The 15,923-nt window shown below is 32.7% G+C and overlaps 2 protein-coding genes across 2 annotated transcripts in view; one reads left to right on the top strand and one right to left on the bottom strand.

Moving 5' to 3' along the window:
* Positions 1 to 196: 196 nt before the first annotated feature.
* Positions 197 to 13,588, bottom strand: LOC106058229 (dolichol-phosphate mannosyltransferase subunit 1-like). The gene is made up of 8 exons (XM_013215608.2): positions 13,433 to 13,588; positions 9,594 to 9,693; positions 8,089 to 8,122; positions 5,596 to 5,672; positions 5,219 to 5,244; positions 4,237 to 4,332; positions 1,989 to 2,172; positions 197 to 796 (listed from the first exon to the last, which is right to left on the bottom strand). The coding sequence occupies exons 1-8, from the start codon at positions 13,531 to 13,533 to the stop codon at positions 692 to 694; spliced, it is 723 nt and encodes a 240-aa protein (XP_013071062.2). The 5' UTR covers positions 13,534 to 13,588; the 3' UTR covers positions 197 to 691.
* Positions 13,589 to 13,784: 196 nt separating this feature from the next.
* The window catches only part of LOC106058225 (protein FAN-like), a 44,783-nt gene continuing 42,644 nt past the window's right edge, over positions 13,785 to 15,923 (top strand). Inside the window, exon 1 of the mRNA XM_056035400.1 lies at positions 13,785 to 13,950. Within this exon, the coding sequence (XP_055891375.1) occupies positions 13,913 to 13,950 (38 nt within the window). The 5' untranslated portion in view covers positions 13,785 to 13,912. The remainder of the gene's footprint in view (positions 13,951 to 15,923) is intronic.

Genomic DNA, 15,923 nt, shown 5'->3' with positions numbered 1-15,923 from the left:
GAGTGTGAATAGGTGAAATTAATAATACTAAGGTTTGTCTTCGAGTCAGAAGATTAATGAGGGATGCAGTATTTCCCGTGGCTACGCAGCCTCAGTTGCGACCTACATGTTTTGCCACATGTGAAAATAATAATACAAACGATAGAAACATTAAGAAATAGTTTCTTTGTCAGTAAAGGAAATAAGACTTGTGATGTACAGGTTGGATCACTTTTATTCATGAATGATTACATTTATGGAATACCAATGCAACTATGTTAACAGCAACAGTTTCATTCGATAAATAAAACAGCAATAATCTGCGTATTCTCACTTTATATTGATTAAATGCCGCTACCAAAACTCTTCACTTAAAACATTTCAATTCACGGATTAATAAATTTTCTGGCTGTAGGCTGATTTTGTACTGGCTTTTTGGCCTTTGCCAGTGTGGTATAAAATTATGCTAATAATAATGTAATGATTAGAGTAAATTTCAAAACTTAGTGAGCTTACTTATACTTTTAGAAAACCAATATGGTATAGATAATAGACACTCAATGACAGTGCAATTATGTAAACAGACCCATACATTACACATAGTAAACTTACCAATACAGTATAGATAATTATTATTAATGCATAAAATATTTATTTACCCAATTAACTCCCACATAAACAACAAAAACACATTTCTAGCACATTACAGCCTTCATGTGGTGGCAAATAAATATAGTATTCCTTTAAGGAAACCAACAATTTCATTTCCGCCAAGTTTTGACTCACCATAGACTCTGTCTACAAATGTAATTGGCACCTAAAATAAAAGAGTTAATCTCAATGATAGAAAGGATTTTATGAACATTATATATTCATTCTTTGTACTAGTTCTTGTATACAACACATTGACAATAATAAGATTTTCATTAAATGTGATGGCAATAGACTTATAGGCTGTAAATCCTGAGAAAAAGTTATTAATTACAGATACTATAAATAAGGGGTGGGGCGGCTGAGTGGTTCAGCGATTGGGTTCCGAATATGATGTCCTGGGTTTGAATCTCGGTAAAGACTGTGATTTTGAATTTCAGGATTTTTAGGGTGCCCCTTTCAAGTTAGGGAAAGTAAAGGCGGTTGGTCGTAGAGCTGGCCACATGACACCCTGCTGGTTAACCGTTGGCCAAAGAAACAGATGACCTTAACATCATCTGTCCTATAGATTGCAAGGTCTGAAAGGGGCAATGTCTATATATCTCCAGCACCTGTGAAGAATATCTACATCAATGGGCTGCTGCTTTGTTCTTTGCCACAGTTCCTCTGTCAGATCTTGTCGGGCCTGCAGATTATATGAATCTGCCAGAGGCAGGTATTGATGAATACCTGAAATATTTTTCAAGGTTTTGATGCTAGTTCTCCAGGTCTCCGCTCCATACAGTAGAACACTTGGAGATTCAGGGAAATAACCACCACCACCAAGATCAGGCACCCTCACCTTTTACTTTCAAGCCAGGAGCCAGAGGGGATGACCCAGGAATGCATGGCACTGCATTTTTAAAAGCAGATGGACAAGATGTGGGGACAGTTGGAGAGATGCCTGGAGGAAGCTGGTTGGTGACCTATTTCCTAGACAGAACCTCAGGCACAGAGATGAAGAGATAAAGACTATAAATGTCATAAAATGATGTCATGTGACCTTTCACAGAAAGATAGGACCAGTATTTGTCTACCACTAGGTATTTCTTTTGTATACTATTCATCTTCTGCTCTTTAACCTTTCACCTATATATGTGTATCCTTTTCTGTATCAGTAACTCTGGCCATCTCTTTCTATACCACCTTTATGTTTGTAGAGAGCACCCAAAGTTTACAAATGTTGCTATTTACCTTGACATTGTGTTCAACTCAAGATCACTAGTGTTTTATTATAGATTGACAAACTGAAAATTTGATCTTGCCGTATATAAATTTTATTTACATGCAAGTGTGACATGAGAATAAGACGTACTGACCTCTGCTATAGTGAAATTATTTTGTCTGGCTCTGATGATCATTTCTATTTGAAAAGTGTAGCCTTTGGACACACAGGAAGTGATGAGTTTCTCCAGAACTTCTTTTTTGTACAACCGAAAGCTGCCAGTGAGATCTGACACACCAGGCCGAAGAAGAATTTGAGTAATTAGATTGGCACCTCGGCTGAAACAGAAATTTGTATTTGTGTTAATCACAAATCAAGTAAAACTTATAAATTATAAAAGAAGATACATTGCATTATGAAAGTGGAATTCTGAAATGGGATAAGAATAGTGATTGGATCCCATGATGACCTTTTGACCACTGTACAAAAAATGCAAGTTGTGACTGTTTGACCATGTAACGAGATCCTCAGGGCTCACAAATCTTTTTCTGAAGAGGATGGAACCAGTGCCAGAAAAGAAAGAGAGGCAGACAAAAAAAAGTAATGGGAGGAAAACCAAGAATGGACGGGCCTATATAGGGAAGAAACCCTAATCCTGGCAAAAAAGACAATGAGGAGTGTAGATAGATAATTGAAAGATCATGTGTGTCCAACAGACTAACAGTCAGGTGAAGGATGGTAGTACATAAGTCAATGTTGCTTTTTTTTTTCTGAAAGAAAAAAATCGACTAAAACTTTTATCTCATACTCATCTACCTGCACTGGCAGACTAGCAATTGAGAAAGCAACAATAAACTCTATTGGATAGAAAGACAAAAAAAATCAACTAAATCTTTTATCTCATACTCAGCTACCTGCACAGGCAGATTAGCATTGAGAAAAAAACAATAAACTCTATTGGATGGAGAAAAAAAAAAAGTTCACCCGCTGTGATGCTTCTGACCATAAATAAAATTCAGGACTAAAAAAGAAATACGGGACAAACCCCTCACACATTCTTTCAAAATGAAAGGAGATTGACCTGCACAGTGTATTGGCTGAATGAACAGCCTGTGAGAGCTGAATGAACAGCCTGTGAGAGCTGAATGAACAGCCTGTGAGAGCGGAATGAACAGCCTGTGAGAGCTGAATGAACAGCCTGTGAGAGCTGAATCAAATATTTGGCTAACGTGCAGCAAATAAGAAATAATTTTTAGGGTTCTAGCTAGAGGGCTGTACATTTTGAAAAGTGTATTCTATTTCTAAAAGAATGTGTATTTTATTAACCCTATTTCAAATGTATTGCTTGATATAGTCATGTTTTAGAGAAACATACAAGTACTTGACAGGGACAGGTATAAGACGGCTCCAATAGCGCAACAAGCCATAAAACAATTATACTTCATTGTGTTGTTACTCTCTACAGGGCATGAGTAGTAGTACTAGTTAAGCCCCCCTTTCAGACTGCAATTAATGGGGCAGATGATGTAAAGGTGGGAAGCGTGGTCGAGAGGCTAAGTGCGCTTGAACTTGGCTTGTCTTGACTACCTAGAAGGGGTCTCGAGGTTCGACACCTGACTCTGGCAGAGTTGTGTTTACTGAGTGGCTAAAGGCAGCACGGAAAACCAACTTCTAGTTACCCCCTCCCCCAACTGGTCCACAAATGAGATTGGACCAAAGCGCTCTGAGCATGCTATAAGCATGAAAGTAGTGCTATATAAAAGCTATAATAATAAAAAAGGCAAATTAACAAAGGTGTCATGTGGCTAGGACCAAGGAATTTACTTTCCGAAACTTATGTCAGGTACCCATTAGAGTTGGGTGGACTAAGGGATGTCCTACAAATTAATAATAATAATAATAATCTTTATTATCCATAGGGAATACAATTGGTCTTACAATTTGTGCATTACACCAAACAAAACATTATAACTATTAAAAAAAAATTTACATTCACTCCAGACTCACTCAGAATTTATATGTGAAAAGTTTATATCAGATTTTTTTCTATTTAATGATTTGATTGCCAGGGGAACAAAAGAGTGTTTGTGTCTGTTTGTCTTTGCTATTGGTGTCTTGTATCTCTTTTGTGATGGTAAAATCACAAAATCCTGACTCAAAGGGTGATTTTTTTATTTCTATAATGTTTGTAGCTTTATTATGTTAAGTCAAAACACCTGTCTCCACCTAGATTTGAACCCTAGACCCCTTGGTTCGGAAGCCATACACTCAGCCACCCCATCTCAAGGTATGAAAAGAATCAAAATGATTTAAAATCAATCTATATATTTATAAAATGAGAGACTAATCCATTTAGCTTCAGTACAACCAACATTCTAGACAGTATTAATGTATAACAGTACCTAATGAGTTTCCTCTTCAAGTCCCATCCATACACGCCACCAGTACCAACATAACGAGTGCCAGTCACTATATCATAGTTCTTTTCTGCTTGTTTTCTGTCAAACACAATTGCAGCATTATTGTTTATTGAAACTGTGTTAATGCATACACAATTTATTTTAATGCCATTTTCAATTAGTTCATAAAATGAACAAACAAATTCTTACTAAATATATTATTAAAATGAACATTTTAAACATGGGATACATTCCCGACCAATTTTTGTTTTCTACATCAATAAGTGGTCTTTTACCCTTTATTTAGGTTAAAGTACTTAAAAGCTTAAATTACAACTAACAGCATAGTCTATATATGTACTTACATATTTTGAAAGAAGTGACATGAAGGAAATTTCTGCTTCCACTATTACTTATTCCCCTTTCAGACCTTACAATCTATAGGATAGATGATGTAAAGGTCATCTGTTTCTATGGCCAACAGTTAACAAGGGTGTCATGTGGCCAGCACAATGACCAACCGCCTTTACTTTTCCCCAACTAATGTCAGGTACCCATTAGAGCTGGGTGGACTCAAGAGATCCAGAAATTAAAAATCACCAGGATTCGAACCTGAGACCGTCAGTTTGGAAGCCAAGCGCTTTACCGCTCAGCCACTGCGCCTCTAATTTATTAATTGAATGAACAAAAACATTCTTACTAAATATATATCATAAAAATGAGCCTTTTAAACATTGGAAACATTCCTGTCCAATTTTTTATCAATAAGTGGTCTTTCACTGCACAAAGACATTTTGTTATCACCCTTTGTGGGGTAACTTTAAAGCTTAAATTAAAACTGACGCATAGTCTATGCATGTGCTTAGATATCTTGAAAGATTTGACTTGAAGGAAGTTTAGCTATTACTACTATTCTAATACCCAGCCAAAAAGTGGCTATTTCTTGAAACAGTTTATAAAATCAAGTTAAATTTGTAATACATACTTGATAAAGTCTGGAATGAATTTTGGCTGCAATATAAAGAAAAATGCAACTAAATGTTATACAGCATAAAAATTTACACAAACTTTTATCAAAAAAAAAAAAAAAAAGTATGTACTTATGAAATTTATCAAAAGAGGAATGTAGGAAAGCCAGGGGTGTATTCATCACAAATAAAATAATTATAAAGAATTAAAATTTACTTTCATAACCATGGGCACCAGTTGGGAAAAAGTGGAAGTAGTTTATGACCTCTCTCTCTAGAAAGAGATTGCCACCCAATGTGCCGAATGGCACAGGAGGACCTAAATCTAAACAAGGTAAAACGTTGCAATTGACACTTAAATGTAGCATTATTTATTTCTATCATGATCACTTACATGGTGGGACATGTCCGCATCCAAGATAAGAATAAAATTTCCAGTGGCATGTTTAATGCCATGCATGTACGCAGTCCCTGAAATCAAATCATTTACATCGAAATGAAAATTAATCCTTATTTACAAAATGAAGTAACACATTCAAACTCTTTTGGTCTGGAAATATTTTCATTATGTAATTTCTATATAACTTTAATAAAGAAACAGTTGAAATTACCATTGAATGAGTTGTTGGTAATTGAGCTCAACAACTTATCAGCATTGATAAGTCTGTATAGACTGTTGCTACACAGATTATACCAAGAAACTAATAAACAGCTACACAGTTTATACCAAGAAACTAATAAACAGATGCACAGTTAATATCAAGAAACTAATAGACTGCAACACAGTTTATACCAAGAAACTAATAGACTGCAACACAGTTTATACCAAGAAACTAATAGACTGCAACACAGTTTATAACAAGAAACTAATAGACTGTAACACAGTTTATACCAAGAAACTAATAGACTACTATACAGTTTATAACAAGAAACTAATAGACAGCTACACAGTTTATACCAAGAAACTAATAGACTGCAACACAGTTTATATCAAGAAACTAATAGACTGCTACACAGTTTATATCAAGAAACTAATAGACTGCAACAAAGTTTATATCAAGAAATAGACTGCAACACAGTTTATATCAAGAAACTAATAGACTGTAACACAGTTTATATCAAGAAACTAATAGACTGCAACACAGTTTATAACAAGAAACTAATAGACAGCTACACAGTTTATACCAAGAAACTAATAGACTGCAACACAGTTTATAACAAGAAACTAATAGAGTGCAACACAGTTTATACCAAGAAACTAATAGACAGCAACACAGTTTACACAAAACTGACTAATAGACTGCAACACAGTTTATAACAAGAAACTAATAGACAGCTACACAGTTTATACCAAGAAACTAATAGACTGCAACACAGTTTATAACAAGAAACTAATAGAGTGCAACACAGTTTATACCAAGAAACTAATAGACAGCAACACAGTTTATACCAAGAAACTAATAGACTGCAACACAGTTTATAACAAGAAACTAATAGACTGCAACACAGTTTATAACAAGAAACTAATAGACTGCAACACAGTTTATAACAAGAAACTAATAGACTGCAACACAGTTTATATCAAGAAACTAATAGACTGTAACACAGTTTATACCAAGAAACTAATAGACTGCAACACAGTTTATAACAAGAAACTAATAGACAGCAACACAGTTTATACCAAGAAACTAATAGACTGCAACACAGTTTATAACAAGAAACTAATAGACTGCAACACAGTTTATAACAAGAAACTAATAGACTGCAACACAGTTTATAACAAGAAACTAATAGACTGCAACACAGTTTATAACAAGAAACTAATAGACTGCAACACAGTTTATAACAAGAAACTAATAGACTGCAACACAGTTTATATCAAGAAACTAATAGACTGTAACACAGTTTATACCAAGAAACTAATAGACTGCAACACAGTTTATAACAAGAAACTAATAGACAGCAACACAGTTTATACCAAGAAACTAATAGACTGCAACACAGTTTATACCAAGAAACTAATAGACTGTAACACAGTTTATACCAAGAAACTAATAGACAGCAACACAGTTTATACCAAGAAACTAATAGACTGCAACACAGTTTATAACAAGAAACTAATAGACAGCAACACAGTTTATAACAAGAAACTAATAGACTTCAACACAGTTTATAACAAGAAACTAATAGACTGAAACAAGGTTTATAACAAGAAACTAATAGACTGCAACACAGTTTATATCAAGAAACTAATAGACTGCAACACAGTTTATAACAAGAAACTAATAGACTGCAACACAGTTTATAACAAGAAACTAATAGACAGCAACACAGTTTATACCAAGAAACTAATAGACTGCAACACAGTTTATACCAAGAAACTAATAGACTGCAACACAGTTTATAACAAGAAACTAATAGACTGCAACACAGTTTATAACAAGAAACTAATAGACTGCAACACAGTTTATAACAAGAAACTAATAGACTGCAACACAGTTTATACCAAGAAACTAATAGACTGCAACACAGTTTATAACAAGAAACTAATAGACTACAACACAGTTTATACCAAGAAACTAATAGACTGTAACACAGTTTATACCAAGAAACTAATAGACTGCAACACAGTTTATACCAAGAAACTAATAGACTGCAACACAGTTTATAACAAGAAACTAATAGACTGCAACACAGTTTATAACAAGAAACTAATAGACAGCAACACAGTTTATAACAAGAAACTAATAGACTGCAACACAGTTTATAACAAGAAACTAATAGACTGAAACAAGGTTTATAACAAGAAACTAATAGACTGCAACACAGTTTATATCAAGAAACTAATAGACTGCAACACAGTTTATATCAAGATACCACTACTCACCTAAACCAAGTTTTTTTTCTCTTGGTCTAAGAACCTACAATAGACAATATAAATAAAAATATTAAAAGAATCAAATAATCATATTACTTTAAACTATAATCTGTTTGAACTATAAAACAACTATGCCCTAGCTACAGTAGTAAAAAATATTCATTGCCAGCTCATAATATTGGCCTCCTACTGCCTCAAAGCAACTATGGATCATATCATAGAAATGAGGTGAAAGCCTGGGCATTAGCTATGGTTGGAACAACCACACAGCAGTCCCCCCCCTCCCCACTCCACACAACTGACGTTTCCAAAGGACAGCAGATGCAGTTTGGACATAGCTGTATTGCAGGTTCTGCCTGAGTACAGCCCTGTGTGCCACAAGCTTCTTAAGTGTCAGCGACTCCTGATTTTTCTTCAAGGTTGATTTTTGGAGCTTCTCCCATGCAACTAATAATAAGTAACCAAAAGTTGACACACTCTAAGCCAGATACAACTAAATATAGTGGTCACCATATATCTACATGTGACCGGACATTTCATCCCTGATTAGGGTTAAATATTTTTGTTTCTTAGCCATTGTGTAATTGTGTTGTAAAGGCTTTATGTTCTATACCTTAAAACCCTTACTTCATCTAATATTTAATATGTTTATTTATAATGCTTTTTGATATTTTTAGACATGCTATTATAGTGTTTTTAGTTTTCCTCATCCACTCTTCATATTTGTTGAGAAATAAAAGACTTTATGAAAACAGGTACATATATTATAATGTAGGGTTTGTATTTAGTTATATTTTATTTCTATTTAAGACGAGATGTCAATATTATTATGAGCATGATGTAATGATCAAAGGCCAAGATGTGGTAGAAATAGTGGAAATCTTTTGAGAGATGAGAGATGAAATTAGAATACTTATGATCATGCCAGTAATAACTTATCTCATGAAGGCCATCTTTCACTTTATTTTTATTTTTCAATCTTTCTTTCTTGAATTTGAGCGCGCCATTTTTATTTGAATAAACACTGACTTCGACCTTTCTCTCGAGACCTGATTAATATCACCTATATACGTTCAGTTTTAATTCCCATTATAACATTAAAGTTATAAATTCTAGCACCAAATAACGTCCAAGGAAGAACTATACAACACTGGGCAAGAAATTACAACAATGTATAACAATACGAATCAATGAATCATCTACTATACCTATGTACTGTTAATCTTATTGATTTAAACACACAAAAACAATTTCTACATTAGCTCTACTTTTATGCATATTAAATATTTATATTTTGAATGAAATTAAATTCTATTTTTATTTAATGTGTTACACTTTTTGTCCTGTAAATAAAAATATATGAAATATTCTTAATATCATAGTTTTACAATTATTATTTGTTGGATCCAAGAATGAACTAATCAGGAGTAGAAATAACCCAAAAAGAGTGTACCTTAGTGCACTGAAAAAATTCACTACACAAAAGCAATTTAAAACAACAACAGTTAACTTACAATTTTCTTCTCTCCATAAATTCTTTGTAAGTCTTTAGCAGCCTCCAAGGTGCCATCAGGACTGCCATCATCAATAATTATAATTTCAAAGTCATAGTCACTGCAAACATAATCACTTAAATCAAAATCAATGAACAAAAGAAACAGAAAAAAAAAATACAAAATAAAACAACAAGAAACAAGTCTAAGGGCAATGAAGATATAAGAGTGAAAAAAAAAATGAAATGGCAAAAAAAAAAATAGCTTTAAGAATTTTAAAACATTCAACACAAAAAATATATCACATATGGTTTTACTAGAAGACAAAGACAAATAAAGATTTGAAAAAAACAAAAAACAAGTGACAAACCGTATATTGCAGGCTACTGAACTATTCAAGAAAATAAATCAATAAAAGAATGATATAACATTTAAGAAGCTATTCTATTAGTCAACATAATTGGCATAACCAAAGAACTTTCAGAAGTATTCAGGACTGGACAAAGTCATATTGTTAAGTAAAGGACCACAATTTCTAGCAGACATCATCAAAACATTCATAAATATGTACAAGGTGAAGAAGGAATTCAATACATATACTACTCTCAAAGCCATTGACAATGTGAAACATCAGAGCTAATCATCTTGGAAATTGAAAATGACAACCAACAGAATTCAGTTAATAGCACAGTCACTTGTAAAAACAAGTCACATGGTATGCACCCAAAGACTGTCATCATGGTGGGCTCAGGCTCTAGCCCTGCCTACCAAACTGCTGGAGTTTTAAGCTAGAATATAATTAATCTTTGTTTCCATAACATCCAAACAAACAGAATCTTTGAAAGATATCTCATTATACAACCTAAGACCTCAAAGAAAAAACAAAAACAGTACATCAAATATTTTACCAGCTATACATAGAAAAATTCATATATATTCCTGGTAAAACAATGATTATACAGTACTAAATCAATGAAACGAGTGAAAAACCTACCAAACTACAACCATTTCTCCTTCTTATTCACTATAGAGATTTTCTTCAAATCAATCAATTACTGTAACATATATATATTCAAATTTGCCTATGCAGCTTTTATGGTAATTGTAAAATGACAACAGTCTTCAATGCAAAGAATGTATATAAAAATTGATCTTATCTTTTAATAATGAGCAAAGAATCTAAATCATAACTAGATCTACAATTCGGATATATAAGATAATGTTAGATTTCCTTTTACTAGATTTAAAACTCTTCAACAGTTACAGAGCAATTCATACAAAATCACCCTTTGGGTCAGGATATTGTGATTTTACCATCACAAAAGAGATACAAGACACCGATAGCAAAGACAAACAGACACAAACACTCTTTTGTTCCCCTGGCAATCAAATCATTAAATAGAAACAATCTGATATAAACTTTTCACATATCAATTATGAATGTACTTTTTAGTTTTTTATAGTTATAATGCTTTGTGTTTGTATAGTGCACAAATTGTAAGACAAATTTCCATACAGACAATAAAGTAAATTATTTTTATTATTATTATTATCAATTGCTCAAATACAAAAATCTTTAAAAAAAAGAATCCATATGTGACATTTGATTTATCTAGTAAATTTCAAATAAAGTTGTTGGAATCTCTGTAAGTTGAGCTCTTAAACTAGCAAGTACCGGTATAACTGAAGTATTACGATATTATTGCCTCCTAACAAAATTATTAGTTAGATAATTAAATCTAGGGTAAAACTTTACATCCAAGGCCCCTAGCTTTTAAGGTAGATAAGTTGGCAGTGGTGACCTAGTGAACTTATGGACTATGTTTGGGACCCCTCAACTCAAGAAAACATTAAGAAACTGGAACAGACACAAAATAGAGCAGTGACCTAACAAACGAATATTCACATTTGAGTAGTGACTAGAGTAACACCTTTAGTAAAATCACTAAATTTAGAAAGCCTTCAGGAGAGAAGACTCAAAAGTAAAGTAGCAATTATACATAAAACACTGAACTATAATCTTGAAATACAAAAACAAAATCTAATAAAATACACAGAAAGACACAAAGATAAAGGCACATTCCTAGTTCCATATGCTAGGACAAATGTGTACAAATGCTCCTTCTTCCCTAGTGCTATTAATATTAGAGCATGGAATGGCCCAAATGGGTTGCCTGAGCCAGCCAGGAAAACCAGTGACTTGGTGGAGTTTAGGTCATTGGTTATTATGCATGACGCATAGAAAGTAATCATCTTCTTTTTTGAAGTAACGTCTGTTAAGTTAAGACAAGAAGATATCTCATTCTATATATATATATATATATATAGTAGCTTCTTATATTTTGGACACCCCATCAAATTCTCCTTCAATGAACAGGTCGCTTTTTTGTTTGTAATTCATTTGTTTTTATGTTTGGAGCAAAAATCAACGTTTCCGGACTGCGCATGTCCAATTTTAGATAAGTTGTGGTAATTTTGTTCCGTTTTTCCAAAGCAGATGGCAGTTTTTTAGATTCTCGGTAACCATGTATGTAAAGCTGTTGTTTTAACCTCCCCCGGCAATTCATACCCATATAAGGGATGAAGGCTATATTATGAGCCTGTTTGATTGTAGGCTGATGGGCATATTAAAATAAGCTTCCAAACATCTTTAGAAAGACAAGTCAATCACATTTATACCGTTAGCTGCTAAATAAAATTTAATAAGGGGGTGTACAACAAATAATAATGAATTCAGCTCATTCTCCTTCATTGGACACAGCAAAATCGTAATAAGAAATATTATTGGGATTAATAAATCTATGATTTTTTCAATGAATAAGCTTGACCTAGATCGAGATGTCTACAATATATAATTTATGAATGAAAGAAAAAGTGCGGGCTGCTAATTTGAAGCCAGAGACCATGCCCACTGCAGGTGATCACTCCAGATGAGCTGGCAGTGAGAAGTATACACTCAGCTTGTAGTGTCACAAACTATCCAACAGGCAGTGGAGGGAAGGGGGAGAGAGTCATGAAAAGAATTATAAGCATCTATGGGAGGGAGGGGGGTGTTAATGTGTCACAAAACGAACATCCAACTTATGAAAACAAGAAGAGGGTCCTTGGATGGCAATTAAAAGAAAGACAGATGAAATACACAATGTAGCCTAGTTGAAAATATCATGTTTATTAAATTATAATAATGAATTTATAGATATATAATCTATATAGATTTATTTCTGTCTGTTTCTACACATTGATTACATAGGTATATAAATAATAAACTATAAATGATATATAGGCCTATATATATTCTTTATATATTCTATATATAGAGTACTAGAGAGACAGAGAGAGAGTATATGAGGAAATAAATACATATTGCAATAGTGAATCTACTTCTTTTAATGCAATCTAAAAAAAAATTAAGTAACACAGATATAATTTATTAGCAATTACATAGTGGTGTACAATGACGGTGCTCACTGTCCAATTGAGGAGAAAGCCCAAAAACTGCGTTCAATATAGGAGCATGAAGTGACCCACTTTAGTTTAAAATAAAATCTTGACTATGAGTGGTAATACAAAGGAATACAGCTATTTTTATAGTCCTTTAGTTGCAGAATAAGAATCTGCTTTCAGTTTTTTTGTAAGTTAAACCGTCACCAAATAAAAAAACAAAATAAAAATTTGACCTAGTTCCCGTAAGTCGGTGTTCAGGTATAAGAATCTACTATATATACAGATTTCTAAATCTATTAAAAATTCATTAAATTGGGAATACTTTTACTACATAATACATTACATAGATCTACTCATTAACTAGATCTATGTCTACCTTAAAATAAATAGTTTGAGAGATCTACATATTCACAAACCTTTCAGTTAAATATTTAACCAAAAGCCAAACAATTATTGGAAGATTGGCACGCTCTTCGTAAGTTGGAAGTAACACGGTGTATTTGTTTTTGTCTGCCATGTTGGTAAAGGTTATAGGTTATGGGTCAGTCTTTAAAATGCTATTAGGATTATATATTAATATAATATTTTACGTTGAATATACATGAAATGAAAAAAATAATAACATAATGATAATACTTCTAAAACTATTCTTAAAATATTAATTTAATGTTTTAGTTTTTTAAAGAATTATTTTAAGTTTTAAACAATATTTTTTTAAGAAGTTCTCCCCAATAATACAAGAGAGATAATTCTTAACGTAATATCCTGTTGATGGGCGTGAAACTAAAAGCAGACTAAAGATAGAAACAAAAGAATCAGACTTGATCTAAGTTTACTTCAACTAGCTCTAATTTAAGACTTATTGAACACTTTAAGCGTTGTATAACTTGACCAAAATGGCTTTTCTTGAAACAGATACTTTAGGACAAGAAAGGCAATTACATTTTTTTTTAAATCTAAACTCTAAGTAAAGTTTAAGTTAGTAACTTAGTTGACTAATCTAAAACTTACTTCTTAGTGACACTTAGTCTTATCTTATAATCTATTATTCTATTCCTAGACCTAGTATCCAAACTATCCAGAATAGATCTACATTCACATTGACTACATGATGATAATGCATCTCTACTAGATCTAGATAGTAGATCTACTCTAGACTCTAGTCACACTCTACTACCTCTCGTCTATAGTTCTATAGACTATAGATTTAGTTTTAGGCTCATTATGTCACTTAGGTAATAGTACTAATTTTAATACAGCGACTTAGGTAGGGAGTTCAGTGATAAAATAGTTATTTACCTATATGCAATGAAACACTATAGCTAGATGGATAATTTTGAGATATAAATGACACAAAAAGAATTTTGAAAATCGGATAATTAGTTCAAAAGTTATAAATTTTTTAGTTAATTATTTTGACCTCTTCTTTGCCTTTGTATTTTACTTATTTGTTTGTCCCACTTTTGGTTGTCCTGTCTTACATTGTCACTTTGAATTATTTTTTTAATCTATATAGATCTAATTATTATTTAGCTTTTAAATATATATTTTAAGATACATTAAAATTAATATTCCTGTGATTTTTTAATGTTATTTAACTATTAATTAACATTATGAAATAATATTTTAAGTGAGAAAATACGTTCATCTGACATGGCATTCATTCATTTGACCCAGTTATACAGCCGGTAAGCACAAGGTGATTGGCTGGGCCCAGTCACGTGACCTACTTTTGACATCGCGAATGACGCGTAGGGAAAAAAAAAGAGGGCTGCGCGAGTGATTTGATTGGACCAAAATAAAAAATTACTTTCAATCAAAAGCCGCTGGAATTGTCAATACTTACAAAAAAACTAATTGCACACATAGAATCGGCAAGTGATGAGCTTTAAAACGATGTTTGAAATTTTCTTAAGGGTCAACAGAATACGAAGATATTACAAAGAGAAAACTTCAACCTGCAACAGTTTCGTACACACTTAAGCTATCTTAATATTTCAAACAGTAATGGAAACGTCATCCATTTCTGCGTACAACGGTGTATCACATGACTATATACAACTTATATTTACAAGAGGCTTTTAAAAAGAAAATGGGATACCCTAACCTCGTTTCGCGGCGAAGTGGGACAAAAAAAATACGGATGATTTTTCATGCGGACTGAAAGGCCTAACTTAGGCTGACTTAGGGTTAGGCTATTTTAGACAAGACTCTAGTGAAGTCTAGTTTCTCTACTCTAGACCTAGAATAGATTACCTAGTCCTAGTAGGTCCTAGATCTAATCTAGTAGTAGGTAGTAGATCTAGTCTCTAGCTCTAGACTAGTCCTAGATCTAATGTAGTTACCTAGAATTAGAGTATCATTATACATAGATCTAGATTTACATCCATAATACTAAAATATAAATAAAAATATGCAGTATCTACACTGACTACACACAGCCCTCCAAATTCTAGTTTAGACTAGAGTATATCTAGATTCAAGATGAGATGTAATCAGTTAACTATACAATGTATACATAAAGAAAAAAATAAAAATGTAGTTTTTTGGATTATGTGACTTCAGTCTGCCTGATATAAATTGGAAAACATTAACCAGAGGCCAACACCAAAACCTTAAGGACATAAATGAGCTGTTTATAGAAACTTTACACAACTTAAGTTTAGATCAAAAATAAAAAAAAAAACAACTAGATTAAACAAATTAGATTAACCAACAGACTTGCATTAGTGGTAGATTATGATACTATCCCTTGACTATCTGACCATGATATCAATAAAATACAGTCAGATAAAAGCAGTAACCAATATAAAACCCAAACGAAAATCTTACTCTGGAACAAATGCAACCTAACACAACTACACCAAGCTGCATTAAACTATCAACAAACATTCTTATCAGAAAAAG

This window comes from Biomphalaria glabrata, chromosome 7 (assembly GCF_947242115.1).
Source record: "Biomphalaria glabrata chromosome 7, xgBioGlab47.1, whole genome shotgun sequence".
Classification (NCBI taxonomy): Eukaryota; Metazoa; Mollusca; class Gastropoda; family Planorbidae; genus Biomphalaria; species Biomphalaria glabrata.
This window is presented reverse-complemented; position numbering and strand designations above follow the sequence as displayed.